Raw genomic sequence first — 17,248 nt, forward strand, 5'->3', positions numbered from 1 at the left:
CCCCCTACTCTCCTACCCACTTCCTGATTTGAACCAACACTTTTTCACACATGTCAGGGATCTATTCACCCTGCATTCTCATGCTAGTGTCCACCCAGCAAAAGAACCTGTTTCTCTTTACCTTTCCTGCTACTGATCAACTAATATTAGCTTCTGATTTGTGTGCCAGTCCTGGGGCTTGAATTCAGGGCCTGGGTGCTGTTGTCTTGAGCTTTTGTTGCTTAAGGCCAGAGCTCTAGTACTTGAGCCATAGCTCCACTTCCAGGTATGAGAAACCAGCCAGCCCTTTTTCCTTTTTTTTAAATAGCATTTCACTATGTAGTCCAGGTTGGCCTCAAATTCTCAATCCATGCTGAGATTTGAAGACTGTATTACCATGCCTGTCTCTGACTTACCAATTTCTTTTTATTGTTCCATCCATGTTTGTTTTATGTATTTTGAACTGTATATTGTATATATCAATTAACACTTGCACTGGACACTGGTGGCTGAGATCTGAGAATCGTGGTTTGAAGCCAGCCAGGGCAGGAAAGTCTTTGAGATTCTGAACTCCAATTAACCACCAGAAAACCAGAAGTAGTGTTGTGGCTCAAAGTGGCAGAGCACTAGCCTTGAGCACAAAAGCTGGGTACAGCACCCAAGCTTTGAGTTTAAGCCCCATGACAGACAAAAATAAATAAAATTAAATTAACATGCCAGACATCAATGGCTCACACTTGTAACTCTAGCTACTCAGGAGGCTGAGATCTGAGGATCACAGTTCAAAAGCCAGCCCAGGCAGTAAAGTCTGTGAAGTTATTATCTACAATTAACTACTCAAAAGCTGGAAATGACACTGTGGTTTAAAGTAGCACAATACTAGCCTCAGACAATGCCCAGGCCTGAGTTCAAGCACCAGTACGGGCGCAAGCATGCATACGTGCACGTGTATGCTATATCCTCCTAGTTAATCTTATACCCCCTATTTTTTTCTTATGGTGGTACCAGGGCTTGAATTTAGATCATATCTTCCAAATATGTCTCTAGTCTTCATCTTTCCTTTATCTCCAGATTCCTATTCTACCTCATTATCTCTACTTCTGATATCCAATGGGTATCTGAAATTTAACGTGAACAAGAGAATTGATTTTCTTCTTTACCCCACCCCCATCCCCACCCCCTGCCACCACCAAACTGGTCCCTTTACAGTCTTCTATGTTTTTCCCCTGACACAATTTACCCAGTTGTATAAGAACCCAAACCAAGGGTTTGGATTGTAGTTGTTTTTTGCCAGTCCTGGGGCTTGAATTTGGGGCCTGGGCTCTGTTCTTGAGCCTCTCTGTGCTCAAGGCTAGAGAAACACTTGCAGTTTTATGTTGAGGTGCAACAAAGACTGAATGACTTGACAAAACAGAATGGGCTATGAAAAGAGAAAGTGAATGAGATGAGCAGAGACCACTTGTAAACATATGGCAGAATTTAGATATGGTCTGAATTTGATAGGAAGCCACTGGAGAATCTGCCAAGTAGGAAGACCAATTAGAAGCCACTTAAAGCTAGAAGAGACAAGATAGGGCTAGCTATTTTACTACTATAGAGATCAAGAAAGGTGCAGAGGGCCGGGCGCGCTGGTGGCTCACGCCTGTAATCCTAGCTACTTAGGAGGCTGAGATCTGAGGATCGCGGCTCAAAGCCAGCCCGGGCAGGAGAGACCGTGAGACTCCTATCTCCAATAAACCACCAGAAAACTGGAAGTGGCGCTGTAGCTCAAGTGGTAGAGCGCTCGCCTTGAGCTGAAGAGCTGAGGGACAGCGCCCAGGCCCAGAGTTCAAGCCCCACGGCCGACAAAAAAAAAAAAAAAAAAGAAAGGTGCAGAGATCTGAAATTGTTTGTAGCTACAGACAGAACTTGCTGCTGGCCTAAACTGCCAGACAGATCTTTCTGGACCTCTCATGAGGTATTAGATTTTCTCATTTTCAGCCATGACTCTGGCCTGATCTTTCTTACTTTCTACTAGTTTGTCTCTATGAACCCAACTGTAGGTAATTTCATAAAATAAACAGTTCAGCATAAGCTCAAAATTGGAAGTCTACAACTCTCTATCTATCCTTCCCTCTCCCTACCCCATTGATTGTTTTATGTTATCTTCATGTGTAGATACCATGTATTTTTTTTTTTGGGGGGGGGGTCGGTTTTGGGGCTTTAACTCTGGGCCTGGGTGCTGTCCCTCAGCTCTTCAGCTCAAGGATAGTGCTCTACCTCTTGAGCCATAGCACCACTTCCGGCTTTTTCTGCTTATGTGATGCTGAGGAATGGAACCCAGAGCCTCATGCATGCCAGGCAAGCACTCTACCACTGAGCCACCTTCCTAGCCTAATACCATGTATTTCAATGGGTTACATTTGATAAATCATCAAAAATAATATTAACTGCTCTCCTTTCATCTTAAGCTCTGCTAGACCCAGTGAGACATATCACTATGAGAGTATATATATATATATATATTTTTTTTTTTTTGGGGGGGGGGGGTCAGTTACAGGGCTTGAACCAAGGAACTGGGCACTGTCTCTGAGCCTCTTTGTGCTCAAGGCCAGCACTCTACCACTTGACCCACAGTGCTACTTCCACAGTTTACTGGAGAGAAGAATCTCATGGACTTTTCTGCCAGGCTAGCTTTGGACCGTGATCCTCAGATCTCAGCCTCCTGAGTAGCGAGGATTACAACATGAGCCACTAGTGCCCAGCTTTCACTGATCTTTTTTGCTCAATATGGATGGATTACAGGCATGAGCCACAAGTCTTGGGCACCCTCCATCTTTGTCATTCACAGCTGGTACCCTAACACTTGAGCCATGACCCCAGTTCAAGCTTTTTGTTGGTTAACTGAAGATGAATCTATTAGATTTGTCTGCCTGGGCTAGCTTCCAACCTAGATCCTCAGATCTCAGCCTTCTAGGTAGCTAGGATTACAGGTGTAAGCTCTCTTCAATTGCATCTAATAAACTATATATATATATATATACACACACACACACAAACTATGTCTCATTTATTGATAGACTGCATTGTTTTTTAACTTTTAATCATATTTTTGTGGCCTTTCTGATTATTATATTTGCATCTGTTAACTCTCCTATAAATTACTCTTATCCAAGAATCTCCTCCCCCCCACCCCCGCCGGCTCCCAGTAGTCTTACAGGTCAAGTTTACATTTATTGCTTTTAGGATGTCAGAAGTTGTGTTTCCTGTAGAATACATTTAGTATAATCCAACCATTAAATTTGCCTGTACAAAGCGACTCCACAGCGAAGAGGCCCGGCCCGTACGAACACCTCCTGGTAGTAGCACATGGAAACCTGGCTTGGATCCTCTGCTCGTAGCTATTCAGAAATAGACATTGTTTTTCTGATTCGGATGATTCTATTACCACATGGTTACACTGTGGATTTTATGGGAAGAATAAATGTCTTTCTACAAGGGTCTTAGGACTCAAATCCTTTATGCAACAGAACTTGACTGGTTTGAGTAAATTTCTCAGACTCAGAAACCATTTCTATGAGGCAAATTTTTATCAAATTAGTTGTTTACTTAGAAAGCTTAGTATCGGGCTGGGAAGGTGGCTCAGTGGTAGAGCGCTTGCCTTGCATGCATGAGGCCCTGGGTTCGATTCCCCAGCACCACATAAGCAAAAAGAAAAAAGCCGGAAGTGGCACTGTGGCTCAAGTGGTAGAGTGCTAGCCTTGAGCTGAAGAGCTAAGGGACAGCACCCAGGCCCAGAGTTCAGGTCCCACAACCGGACCCCCCCCCCGCCCCAAAAAAAAAAAAAAAAAAAAGAAAGCTTAGTATCAAGACCAGGCAATTTCTTTGAGTAACTCAAAATTTTATCTTATTGACTCACATTGCGTTTTCTGGCATTTGGTATCACCTTTCTGCAGTCAATTTCACATAATCCCAGTGAAGCAAGCATATATTCTTAGAGATCGACAGTTCACTGCAGAAGACTGTATTGGGATTAACTATCTGGAACAGATGTATAATAAAATGTTTGCTACTTTTTTTGTTGTTGTTCTGTTTTGCTGGTCCTTGGGCTTAAACTCTGGGCAGGGGTGCTGTCCCTAAGCCTTACTGTGCTCAAGGTTGGCACTCTACCACTTGAGCCACAGTGCCACTTATGGCTTTTTCTGAGCTTATTTGGAGATAAGAGTCTCACAGAATTTCTTGCCAGGGCTGGCTTCAAACTGTGATCTTCAGATCTCAGCTTCCTGAGTAGCTAGAATTACAAGTGTGAGCCCCTGACTCCCAGCACACTTGTTACTTTTCTGTCATTTCTATTATGTGTGTATAGTTCTACTTTTTGCCTGTAAATGGTGACATTCTCACATAGTTTCACTGGAATATTTACTTTTGAATAAGCTTACATAAACATCCAGAGGAATAAGGGTCTATCAGTTTAGTACCAAGGAAAAGTCAGAGTTTCTTTCATGTTACCATTTTAATAAGGTATTGAAAAATTAGGATATTTTAAAGAAATCTTTGTGGAATAAATAAGTATATGTGTAATAAGTATGTGTATAAATCATATATGAAAAAGAACAATAATATCCAGACCACCAAATTCTTAAAATTTTCTCATAGGAAATACCAGTGGTAAAATGGATAATCGCTGCATCTATAAGTTTAACTGTTTTAAATTTTCTATAACACACAAAAAAGGGAAACAACACAATGGATATTCATGAACCCATTATTTAGTTTAAAAGTTTTAATGTTCTATCATGCTTGTTTTATTTCCCAAACTTGCACGCTAAAAAAAAACCAGTGTCATCACATACATAAAGCTGACAGCGGGTCCTGAATGTCACTCATGGTCAGTTATCCTGTGTCTCCATTAGAAAGGACAGTGACTGGGACACTTAAGAATTTCTGTTTATGCATTTTTCCTTTGCTTGGAAAAACTGGAATGTATGGTTTAGCATTTCACAACAAAGGCTATTTTAAAAATAAAAAACTGTGACAACCTCTAAATGTTTTACTACTCTATACACATACTTTGAGATTAAACCTTTTAATATTATGTTTAAATATTTTGTACCTAGTTCTACTATTCAAATTGGGGTGTGGAGGCACAAAATAACCCTTTAATTTTTAGGGTGTAAATTCTTGTGTCCTTTACTATCTCTTCTTCATACACCTTTTTAGAAAATACCAATTGCTATGAACTACCTTAAAAGTTGATCTATGGAAATAGCAAAGTTTTTTTTAAAAAGTGTTCAGCTTTTAAAAACCTGTGTGACTGAACTATATATAATCAATCATTTTTTCTGATTATTTCCTACAAATAACACACAATTGCATATATTGTACAATTTCAATCTTATATTTATTCTCTTGTGGAATGCTAGGTTGAATGTTACAATATGGTTGTCAAGGCTACTGAAATGTGACACATGTCCATGTCTAAGTGCTGCAGAACAGTATAACTTTTATAATTTTAAACAAAACACTTGTTATTGTACAGCTGAGGTCTGATGGTTTTTAAATTGATACCTAAGCGTATGGTCTGACACAAACCTTGGGGATGTTTATTTTCTGTACATATATACAAATATATTCCATTTATGTGTATGCACATAGGCATGTATTAATTTATGTAGGAAATTTATAAAATTATATATACATATGCACACATGCATATCTATATACATCTATCCACCCTCACTATTGAGCTCATTTTTGTAATACTAGTTAATTGGCTTTATGCTCAATTATTGCTGCCTGGTATAATTACATGATTTTCGTGCCCAACCAGGCACCTCTGTGAGTCTGGGACAGACACATCTGTGCATACAGATGTGTATACTCATGTATGCTTGTGTGTATATATGTAAGAGGGGAGTTATATCTCCCTCTTCGTTTCAGTCATGCATTACTACAATAAACAGTCTTCACCATAGGTTTTGGAATTCTAAACAGTGTAAAATCTACTTCTGAAAAATTGGATCATTCATAGTTACAAAATATATTATATATATTTATATATATGATTGAAACTTATTGAGTACACATGTTCTTTGAATCTGGCTATATTCTAGCCATTAGATAAATTAAAAAAAAACAAACCACCCTCTTAGTAGGATGTTACGGTAGTCTTAAATATACCAGTACCTGAATTTAAAATGATGTTAAAGATTTGAAAAACACTATGCACCTGCATTAAATATATAAAGGTTTTCAACAAGGGCCTAGTTTAACTCATCAACATTTTCATGTTCCAAAATTGACTATCATAGTCATTATTCTTAAAATTATGGCTCATTAAGGCTTTTACAGAAAAAGCTCTATTTTTTAATCAATTATAAAATTATATTTTAAAGAAAAAATGTACATGAACCCCGAATACCCATGGACATCATCCTGGACAAAGTGACTCCACAGCGAAGAGGCCCGGCCCGTACGAACACCTCCTGGTAGTAGCACGTGGAAACCTGGCTTGGTTCCTCTGCTCTGCAGCTATTCAGCACATACAATTTAACCCTTTCACATTAGCATTTAAATTTAATACAGTGCAAATATTTGAGAATAACTTGTCCCCCAGTGAAACGAGAGCCAGCATTGTGCTGAATACTCTTCAGATCTATTTACACATTGAGCTAAAAGTTCACCATAAACTTAGAAATTTGCTGAATATCAGCAGAAATGTAACTGAACTAGCAGCAATTACGTTCACAATATTTGACAGTTACTTGAGAGAATGCATAAAATTTTCCAGGCTATATTCTGAATCATATTGTTCTTGATCCCAAAGATCACTCAGATTTTCAAGAATTGATTTCATACTTGCTTTTCCAGAAGTTGAAGTGTCAGCTTTTTCTGCTTTGCCATCCTTAAGAAAAATTGGCAAAAGATAATTAACTTCAGAATATTTTCCTTTAAAATACTAGACTTGCTTCTAATACTGTACCTATTCATATGTACTTATTCTATGTCCCTGCAACTAACGTACTTTTCCTTACTAATTTTTTTTTTTTTTTGGTTGGTCGTGGGGCTTGAGCTCTGGGCTTGGGTGGTGTCCCTCAGCTCTTCAGCAAGGTGAGCCCTCTACCGCTTGAGCCACAGTGCCACTTCCGGTTTCCTAGTGGTTTATTGGAGATAAGAGTCTCACGGACTTTCCTGCCCAGGCTGGCTTTGAACCTCCATCCTCAGATCTCAGCCTCCTGAGTAGCTAGGATTACAGGCGTGAGCCACCGGCACCTGGCGCCTTACTAATTTTTATTTGGAAAAAATTCCAACAGCATTACAAAGTACTATGGTACTTTTGTTGTATTTGCTTTTGTCTTTAGTCCCCCCCATATACAGTGGATATATATGGATATATATTACTAGTCAGGTGAATTAAATACTACACAAACAGTTTAGTGAGAGGTGCCAGGAGATGCTGCCACCACCTCCACCACTACCACTGCCACTGTCACCACCCAGACCTCATCCGTACTCCAGGCCACATCTGGGCTTTACTTCCAGGAAGCTAAGGTTTCTTTACCTCCAAAAAGAAAACAAAATTGATGCCCTGCATCCTGGAAGTTCACTTAGCACTGTGAAATTAGGGACTTCTTTCAAATGTGGATATGTCTAATCAAGGAGCAACAAGACCCAATGGGCTAAAAACTGAAAATAAAATTCACCAGGTTGAACTAGTACTTCTAGAAGAATCTATTGCTGAAAAATCAAGTCTAGTGCCATGTTTTGTGAAAGGCTAATTTCATGAATTTCAAAAGTACCACTGGGACTGCTTTTCTAACTCAATCTGTGAGTCTTGATGACCCAAAAGTAAGATTTGAAATAAGGGATATAGTGGTTGGTCAAAAGAGCTATCATAGCCTGGCACCAATGTACTGCAGAGCACAAGCAGCCATAGTTGTGTATGATATCACAAATGAGTCCTTTACAAGAGCAAAAAAAAGTGGACTAAAGAACTTCAGAGGCAATCAAGTCCTAACACTGTAATAGCCTCATTGGGAAACAAGGCTGATCTAGCAAAGAAAAGAGCTGTAAATTTCCGGGAAGCACAATCCAATGCAGAGGACAACAACAGTTTATTATTCACGGAGACACCAGCTAAAATATCAATGAATGTAAATGAAAGTTTCAGACAACAGCCAAAAAGCTACTGAAGAATGAACCCCAGAATCCAGGAGCAAATTCTGCTAGAGGAAGGGGAGTGGACCTTACTGAACCCACAAGGAGTCAGTAATGCAGTAACTAAACCTCCAGTTCGAAGTAGCTGGAATTTTCTGCTTCCTAAATGTTAACAACAGTGGAACTAGAGCATCTAACATGCCCAGTATGACTTCCAAAAAGAAGAGACTTATGATAGATGTCAAGTCTCTTTTTTTTTTTTTTTTTTTTTGGGGTCCGGTCGTGGGGCCTGAACTCTGGGCCTGGGCGCTGTCCCTCAGCTCTTCAGCTCAAGGCTAGTGCTCTACCACTTGAGCCACAGTCTTTTTGCTTACGTGGTGCTGAGGAATCGAACCCAGGGCCTCAGGCATGCAAGGCAAGTGCTCTACCACTGAGCCACCTTCCCAGCCCCTAGATGTCAAGTTTCTAATACAATATTATTTTTAAGTGACCTTAATTTTTAATAACGTGCATGTATCACCCTAATATTTCAGTACTAGAAAGAGAAAATAAAGATTGTGTATAACTGTTTCACTGAAAGTCAGAGGGAATAATTTCTCATCATTAGGAATAAAGACAAGTGTCTATCTGGACCCATGGTTATTCAGTTTCTCCAAATTGGGACAATAGCCATCTCTGAAAAAAGATTTGGAAATTAATTTGGGGTTTTGAAAACCATTTCTAGAAGGAGATTGATGTGGTTACTACTTACTTATTACTATTTACTTATTATGCGAGCATTTTTCTAAGTGCTTACATGTATCTTTTACCCTCAATAGCCATGTAGTAAAATAGGTATAGATGCCAAAAGAAGATAATTTGCCTAAGGTTAGAGTTAATGAGCCAGAAACCCCCAGCCATTAAGTTTTGCTGACTCCAGTGCTAAGATGACCTTTTGAATAAGAACGAACTAAGGAATGAAATCTTGAAGCAAGATATCAGAAATATCAATTAAAGCCCCAATATTTCCAACAGCTCAGAATATGCTAAAGAGTTTTTCTTTTTAATCTGGGTGAGAAAAATTCTTCCAAAGTGTTACATAATGAACATAAAACTTGTGTAATTTTCCTCTCTTTTGGGGAGCCCAGGGACTTATTAAAAATAAAACAATTGTATATATTCATTACCTTATCAAGAGTAAACAGATCAAGAAGTTGATCTGTTCCCATACTCTGCAAACTTGAATTCTCTTGGCTAATAACAGTGTTTGCTATGTTCATCTTGAATTTTTGCAAACCCATTATTTTTTCTTCCAACGTTCCTCTGGTTATTAATCGATAAACATTAACCACACGTTTCTGAATGAGAAAAAAGAGTTAAGTAACTATAACGTGAAATTAAAGTCAGGAAATTTCTATTTCCATACCAGTACCTCTATGACTCTAATTGGGTTTGGGTTTTTATTTTGTCTGACCTAGAAGCTGAAATGCTTGCAGGAACTTCAGAATATTAGGGAATAACAGTGGTACAAGTTTGCTTAAGCACCTTATTTAATGCATGAATTAGGTGACCTGTATAAGGTCCCAACATTTATTTATTTATATCAGAGCAAGAACTTGGTGGGATTATTTCCTCAATACACAAATTGAAACTTGTGAGTTGACTTTTACCTGGCCAATTCGATGGGCCCGGTCCATGGCTTGTAGATCACGCATAGGATTCCAGTCATGCTCCACAAATACCACAGTATCAGCGCCTGTCAAGTTAAGCCCCAGGCCACCAACATGAGTTGTAAGTAACAGAACATCTATGGATGGATCATTGTTAAACCTGAAAGCACAGATGTTAAGAAAATGAAATTAGTGCATTTTCTCACTGGGGACTAACAAAAAACTGCTAAATAAAAATGAGAGAGCCAAAATTAAAACATTGTTTTAAAAAGCTATTGAATAGATACTTCTGTGATCATTTGAGATTAAAGTATCTTTATTTATAAAATACCTTTAAACAATACATTTTAGCAATTATCAGAATTTCATAAACAGAAATAAAACCAGGCCAGTTATACTTTACATCAGATGAAGTCTAAGTTGCAAAATAATATAAGGAAACACTATAATTAAGACAAAATCCAACTATGAAGAGTGAAAACAGGTTACACCATTCAGTGAAGGCAGAGTATTCAGGGTTGCTAAATTTACTAATCCTGAAAGATACTGACAAAATACATCTATTCACTTTTAGGATATTTTAGAAAAAACTATTAGTACTATTAACATCAAAAACAGCAGCCACTAAGCTACCATTTAATACAGTCTTACTATGATCCAAATGGTGGGCTTTATACTTTATATGCATTGTTACTTGCATATATTCCTATTTTAGAGAAAGACTGGGAACACTACTAAAATAAGAAGAATCAGGAGGCCAACTTGGACCTGTATGCCTTCAAAGCCCCTTTGTGAATTGCTTACTTCAATTGTACATAACAGTCTTTATTTTTATCAGAAATGCTACTCTTGAAGTCAGCAAGCTGGGAGTAAACCTAGAAATCTGCAGTTTTAGTACAGCAACTCCTGAAGCAGAGGTTACAGAACCGCATCCAGTTCTACTTCCTATATGGGCTGTTTCTAACTCATTATTAGAAGATAAATAGGCTGGAAATTCTAGGCCAAGCTACTTGTTTCCTTCCACCTTAGCCCCATAATAACAATGGGGGAAAGTAGTTACCTTAGATTTCTTTCATGCTTTTCAGAGTCCTAATATAATCATACTTATTTTCTAAACCATTTATTTAACTGCTAGTTCTACTTTACAAGAAGTTTTATTTGGGTTGAAGTACAATAAGAGAGTTTACATTTGCAGACTGGTGAGGCAAACTTTAATAATGTAAATGCTAATGAATTTACTAAGCTTGTAACAGACTGGAAACTACTTACCGGGAAACAATTGAATGCCTCTGACCAGGAGGTATGCTGCCATCTAATCTCAAATAAGTGACAGAGGGCAAGTGAGGTTTGAGCAGATCATGTTCTACTATATCAAGCATGCTTTTAAGCTGACAGAAGATCAGTATTCTGTGCTGGGCCACAACAGACTCTGTGCCACTCTCTGAAGTGCTGCCATTTCCCAAACCACAGTCCAATAGCAACTTGGGGAATAAAAGGTCATTACACAGGTATTCAATAAAAAGATAACCAATCTCACTGTGACAAACATTTCTAGGTCAAGAAAAAGTTAAACTTACTTGTAACCTGAAAAGAAAACTAATAAATGTGTAATTCAAATGCAAATAAAATCCAATTTTTATTTGAATAGATCTATTGAGTGTCAGTCCTGGGGCTTGGACTCAGGAACTGGCTCTGTCCCTGGGCTTTTTTAGTCAAGGCTAGTGCTCTACCATTTGAGCTCCACTTTATCTTTTTAGTGGTTAATTGGAGATAGAGTCTCAAGGATTTTCTTCCCCAGGCTAACTTTGATTCATGATCCTCAGATCTCAGCCTCCTGCATAGCTAGGATTACAAATGTGAAACACTAGTGCCCTGCATTAGTTGATTGTTTAAATACACATATCTGATATCTTTTCCTAAAGAAAATTATATACATTTTATATATACGCCTACAGTAAAGTTTGGTCAAGTGAAAAAAATTATTCTATATCTGAGCCAATCCAAGTTAGTTATTCTTCAATTTTATACGGTAATCCATTGTTTTATGTTAGTAATACAGAGATGCATATATATGTGGATATATATATACACACATATTGTTATATAGATATTACAATAACTTATATTAACCTATGTCAAATCTAAAATCTCCAAACACTAGTTATTCTCCTTGAAATTTAGTACAGAATATTGCCAGTTAAATCAATTACTAAAGTTTAGTCTTTTTAAGACTAATTAGAACTAAACAGTATTAGTGTTAATATTTTGGTTCTCAGAATTTGTTTATTTACTCTAACCTTTTAAATCAAGAACATTATCAAGAAAGTAAACATTAGCAAGCTAGGTGTTGGATGCTCACGCTTATAATCCTAGTTACTCAGGAGACATATCTGAGAACCCAGGTTCAAAGCCAGCCAGGACAGACAAATCTGACAGAGACTTATCACCACTTAACCAGCACAAAAGCCTGAACTGGAGGCATGGCTCAAGTATTAGCATACCACCTATTATCAGAAAAGCCAAGTGACAGAATGAGTCCCTGAGTTCAAATCCCAGACTGGCAAGGAAGGATGGGAGAAACTTTAAAAAAGGAGAACATATTTGGAAATCATGTATCAAATAAGCACTAGTAAGCATATAGTAAGCTGAATAGTATTCAGAATATAAAGAACTTAAACAAAAGAGTTCACTCAAAAAATAAAGGACTTGTATGGACATTAAAAAACACACACAGGAAGTGGTGCTGTGGCTCAAGTGATAGAGTGCTGCCTTGAACTGAAGAGATGAGGGATAGCGCCCAGGCCCAGAGTTCAAGCCCCACGATCGACACACACACACACACATACACAAAATAGCTAACAAACTCAACAATAGTCACTATAGAATACCAAATAAAACGCAGAATAAAAATAGTGTCACAAGGGCTGGGAAGGTGGCTCAGTGGTAGAGCACTTGCCTTGCATGCCTGAGGCCCTGGGTTTGATTCCTCAGCACCACATAAGCAAAAAGAAAAAAGCTGTGGCTCAAGTGGTAGAGCGTTAGCCTTGAGCTGAAGAGCTGAGGGACAGCACCCAGGCCCAGAGTTCAGGCCCCACGACCGGACCCCCCCCGCCCCAAAAAAAAAAAGTGTCACACCAGCAACAGCAAAATAAAACTAAGGGTGTGGACAAATTGGAACCTTGGTATACTGCTTGTGGGAATAGAAAACAGCAAATAGGGGCATTCAGATAGGTATTTGTAAGCCAATGTTCACTGAAGCATTCATTATTCACAATGGTCAAAAGCAACCCACAAACAGACAAAATGGGGCATATATCTACAGTGGACTATTATTCATCCATAAAAGGGAATGAAGGACTGATACATGCCACAAATTGATAAACATTAAAAACATTATACTAAGTGAAAGAAAGCCAATCAAAAAAGGACAAATATGTCTCCCATCCTCCCTTGCCAGTTCTGGGACTTGAACTCACAGCTTCATGCTCGATTTTACATGAAACATTTTAAAGGAGGTACACACAGAACACAGATTAAAGATCACAGTGCGTGTGTGTGTGTGTGGGGAGGGGGGGGGGTTCCTGTTAAACTGTCCAGACATGTAATCCCAGCACTTGGAAGGCTGAGGTGGGTCATGAGTTCCAGACCAACCTGAAACTCTACAGTGAGACTGTCTCCATAAACAAAGTTAATATGGCACATTAAAAAAACAAAACAAAACAAAACAAACCTGTATAAAAAATCTAAGAAGCCACATTTTTAAAAAGTAAATGGTAAACATTTCAATAATCTTTGGGTAAAGCAAATTTACCTAATGTAATACATCAGGAAAACATATCTTACCCTTAAAAGACATACATACTTGTTTCAAAGCTGAAAGTTTAGGAGCATGTTGAATATCATGAAGAGAGGAATTCTGAACTGCTAGTTTTTCAGTAGTACTTTTGAATTCTGGATGCTGAGGTGTTAAGACTAAGGCTGGATGGTTGCATAGTTTACGTAGGTACTGTAATGCCTTTAAAAGAAGGAAAAGGTGTAATCCAAGTCATTTCATACACTACATGTTTGTATTTCTGTGTCTTCATGGCTATTCTGTCTAGAATGCCTTTTTTTCCCGTTTTTCCTTCACAAATTTTGACTTAAGAACCAGTTCAGGTGGACACTGTGGCACACATTTGCAATCTTAGCTAATTTGGAGACAGATGCAAAAGAATGGAAAGTTCAAGGCCAGCTGGGGCAACTTAGCAAAACTATCTCAAAATAAAAATTCAATAGCATAGGATGGTACTCGTGGTAGAATACTTGCCTTGGACTCAAACCCTGTCAATAAGGAAAAAAAATCAGGTCAAATGTCTCATCTATAATTTTTTAAATAATGTATATATTTCTACAAGGCCATTTGTAAGTTGAAAACATATGCCTGTATCCCCCAGTAGATAATAAGCTTCTTGTAGAAAAAAGGATGTTTTGGGCTGTAATGTAACTCAGTAGTACAACATTTACCCAACAGATACAATGTGCTAGTGGGTGAGTAGTTTGGAAGGAAGGAAAAAGAATATCCACTTTAGAAACCTTCCAAAGGGTCTGATAATGCAAACAAATACATCTAAAAAAGGATTTCTCAAAGTACAGGGAGTACAGGTTTCTTGGGGACCTTATAAACCTGCCGATCTCTCCCTAGTCTAATTAGACAGTATTCTAATACAGTAGGTCTAAGGGTGGGTGGTGGAGCTAGGAGACTGCTTCAGTTGATACTGACTGAGAAACAAAACCCTATAGGGTCTCTTCTCTGATTTAACTACATTCTTCCTCTCTCCTTTCCCTTCTCCATCTCTCCCCTCTTTTTTTCCTTCCTCTCCTCTCATTTCTCAGCTTACAATTTGGGTCTCACCCTTGGCACAGGAATTTGAATTAGGAAACACTAGTGACAAAGCTCAGACACCATTCAACATTATGCTAAAAACTGTGGAGAAGTATAAATCTTTTTTTTTTTTTTTGGTCTGGTCATGGGGCCTGAACTCTGGGCCTGGGCGCTGTCCCTCAGCTCTTCAGCTCAAGGCTAGTGCTCTACCACCTGAGCCACAGCGCCACTTCCAGCTTTTTTTTTTTCTGCTTATGTGGTGCTGAGTAATCGAACCCAGGGCCTCATGCATGCAAGGCAAGCGCTCTACCACTGAGCCACCTTCCCAGCCCAGAAGTATAAATCATTATAGTCATCTTTTCCCCTCCACATTAAAAATGCTTCAATACTTAAATCTTCTATGATGAACTATTTCAAGAGAGAAAGAAAAAGAGTTGACAATGTCATCTCTTTCATTTACTAATCCTTCTAGGAGATAGGATCTGTCTAGGATATCTGCACATATCAACTGTCCCTCAGATCTTGCTCAAATATCACTTTCTCAGTGAGGTGCCCTTATATAATCTACCCTGTACTCCTAACTCCATGATCCTATTCTCAGCTTTAGTTTTTCTTTTTCTTTTTTTAATTTAGTTTCATTTTTTCTTTATGTGGTTGGTTACCAAGGAATTGAACCCAGAGCACATGTATACTAGGGAAGCACTCTACCACCAAGCCACATTCCCAGCTCAGCTTTAGTGTTTCTTACATATGTATTTTACTATTTTTTATTTCTACAAGAGTGTTTGTCTCTGTTCTTTTGTTAGTTTGTTTTTTGATGCAGGGCCTTGGGGTTGGGATTGAACTCAGTGGAAGAGCATTTGACCAGCAAGTGTAAGATGTGAGTCTCGGCACTGAAAAAAAGAAAACAAAACCAAAAACCTAAATCTAGGGGCTCATACATACTAGGCAAGGACTCTACTCATAAGCTACATCCCCTCAATGTTTATTCCACTATTAACTAACATAGGACTTAGAAAGTTCCTGCCATGTGGTAGGTGCTCCAAGTGATTTTTAATGAAAAAGCAAGATTCTTGATTCTAAAACTCTTCACAGATGTACAAACATATAACAGACAAAAATATATCAAATTTTGTCCACTTAATTTTTTTTGCAGGGGGAGGATACTGGGTCTTGAACTTAGGACTTCATGCTTGCTAGGCAGGTGGCTCTATGCTGAGCCACACCTGCACCTTTTTGCACTGGTTATTTCTGAGATACCATTGAGAAGAGTTCTTGTATGTATGCCTGGACAGGCCTCGAACTACCATCATCTTAATCTTTGCCTCAAGTAGCTAGGATTTTGGGTATGAGCCACCAGTATCTAGCTAATATTACAGACTTTTTAAAGTGCTAATATTGAATAGATAAAAATAAACTCTTGCTGGGCACCGATGGCTCATGCCTGTAATCTTAGCAACTCAGGAGGTTGAAATCTGAGGATTGAAGTTCAAACCTGGCCCAGGCAGGAAAGTCTGTGAGATTCTTTTTTTTTTTTTTTTTTATATATATATATTTTTTGGGTCCGGTCGTGGGGCCTGAACTCTGGGCCTGGGCGCTGTCCCTCAGCTCTTCAGCTCAAGGCTAGCACTCTACCACTTAAGCCACAGCGCCACTTCCAGCTTTTTTCTTTTTGCTTATGTGGTGCTGAGGAATCGAACCCAGGGCCTTGAGCATGCAAGGCAAGCGCTCTACCACTGAGCCAACTTCCCAGCCCTCTGTGAGATTCTTTATCTCCAACTAACCACCAGGAAACCGAAGTGGCACTGTGGCTCAAGTGGTAGAGTGCTAGACTTGAGCTGAAGAGCACAGGGACAGTGCCCAGGCCGAGCTCAAGCCCCACAACCAACAACAAAAAAACTCTCTTTATTTCATTATTCCATATAAAAAAACTGTTCCATTAAAAAAACAAGTAGACTATCAGATATCTATACCTGGAATACATGACCTGTAGCTTTAAGTTTTGGTTTTTCGGTTTCTTCAGAAAGTGCAGCTGAAGAAACAGTCTCATCAACATCACACTTGGCACGAGACTTAGCAAAATCTTCATAAAGCTGAACCTGTAACATTGCCCCATTAAAAAAAAAATCCAGTTATATATATGTGTGTATACATACTTGTATGCATATATACACACACACATGTATGTGTGTGTGTTCAGTTTTCACAATGTAAGTAGCAAGGGCAAATCAGTAAATCAAATCAACCCTCATGGTGACAAATTATGATGCTTAAAATTCACTACTAAATAAACCACATATCTATTTTGGTAAGTTCCTTTACGATTACATTAATATATAACACATTAAGTATGGCTATAAAATATATTAGTCCAATAGTCCTTGATTCAATGCTTCCAGTGATGAAATGCAGATTCAGAAAAACAAATACATTATCAATAAAAGAGAACATGAATGTTCACAAGTGAAGGAGAAAAGTCTTCCTTAAATTTGTTGAGACCAAATTTTAAAAGGAATGTTACTGCTAGTCTAAAAAGAGAAGTCATTAAAGGTTAAAACATTACCTTGTGTTCTGGGTTACTACAACGCACATGCTAAACAACACAAAAGGAATAAAACCCAGA

At 38.5% G+C, this 17,248-nt stretch overlaps 1 protein-coding gene and 1 pseudogene across 2 annotated transcripts in view; one reads left to right on the forward strand and one right to left on the reverse strand.

The window, feature by feature from the left end:
• Positions 1–3,279: 3,279 nt before the first annotated feature.
• Positions 3,280–17,248, reverse strand: part of Btaf1 (B-TFIID TATA-box binding protein associated factor 1) — a 91,397-nt gene continuing 77,428 nt past the window's right edge. The window contains exons 33-39 of one of the 2 annotated variants that reach the window (XR_006148836.1): positions 16,599–16,724; positions 13,627–13,779; positions 11,034–11,245; positions 9,765–9,924; positions 9,282–9,452; positions 6,465–6,862; positions 3,280–3,335 (exon numbers count right to left, since the gene is read on the reverse strand). Coding sequence is in view for 1 of the 2 variants with exons in the window: in XM_042689200.1 (XP_042545134.1) it covers positions 6,719–6,862; positions 9,282–9,452; positions 9,765–9,924; positions 11,034–11,245; positions 13,627–13,779; positions 16,599–16,724 (966 nt within the window). In the remaining variant the exon portion in view is untranslated. Of the gene's footprint in view, positions 3,336–5,700; positions 6,863–9,281; positions 9,453–9,764; positions 9,925–11,033; positions 11,246–13,626; positions 13,780–16,598; positions 16,725–17,248 lie in introns of those variants that run through there. The other variant, XM_042689200.1, reaches the window with a different exon arrangement.
• Positions 7,510–8,253, forward strand: LOC122115728 (annotated as a pseudogene).

Source organism: Dipodomys spectabilis, unplaced genomic scaffold (genome assembly GCF_019054845.1).
Source record: "Dipodomys spectabilis isolate Male_0828 unplaced genomic scaffold, ASM1905484v1 ptg000125l, whole genome shotgun sequence".
Taxonomy (NCBI): domain Eukaryota; kingdom Metazoa; phylum Chordata; class Mammalia; order Rodentia; family Heteromyidae; genus Dipodomys; species Dipodomys spectabilis.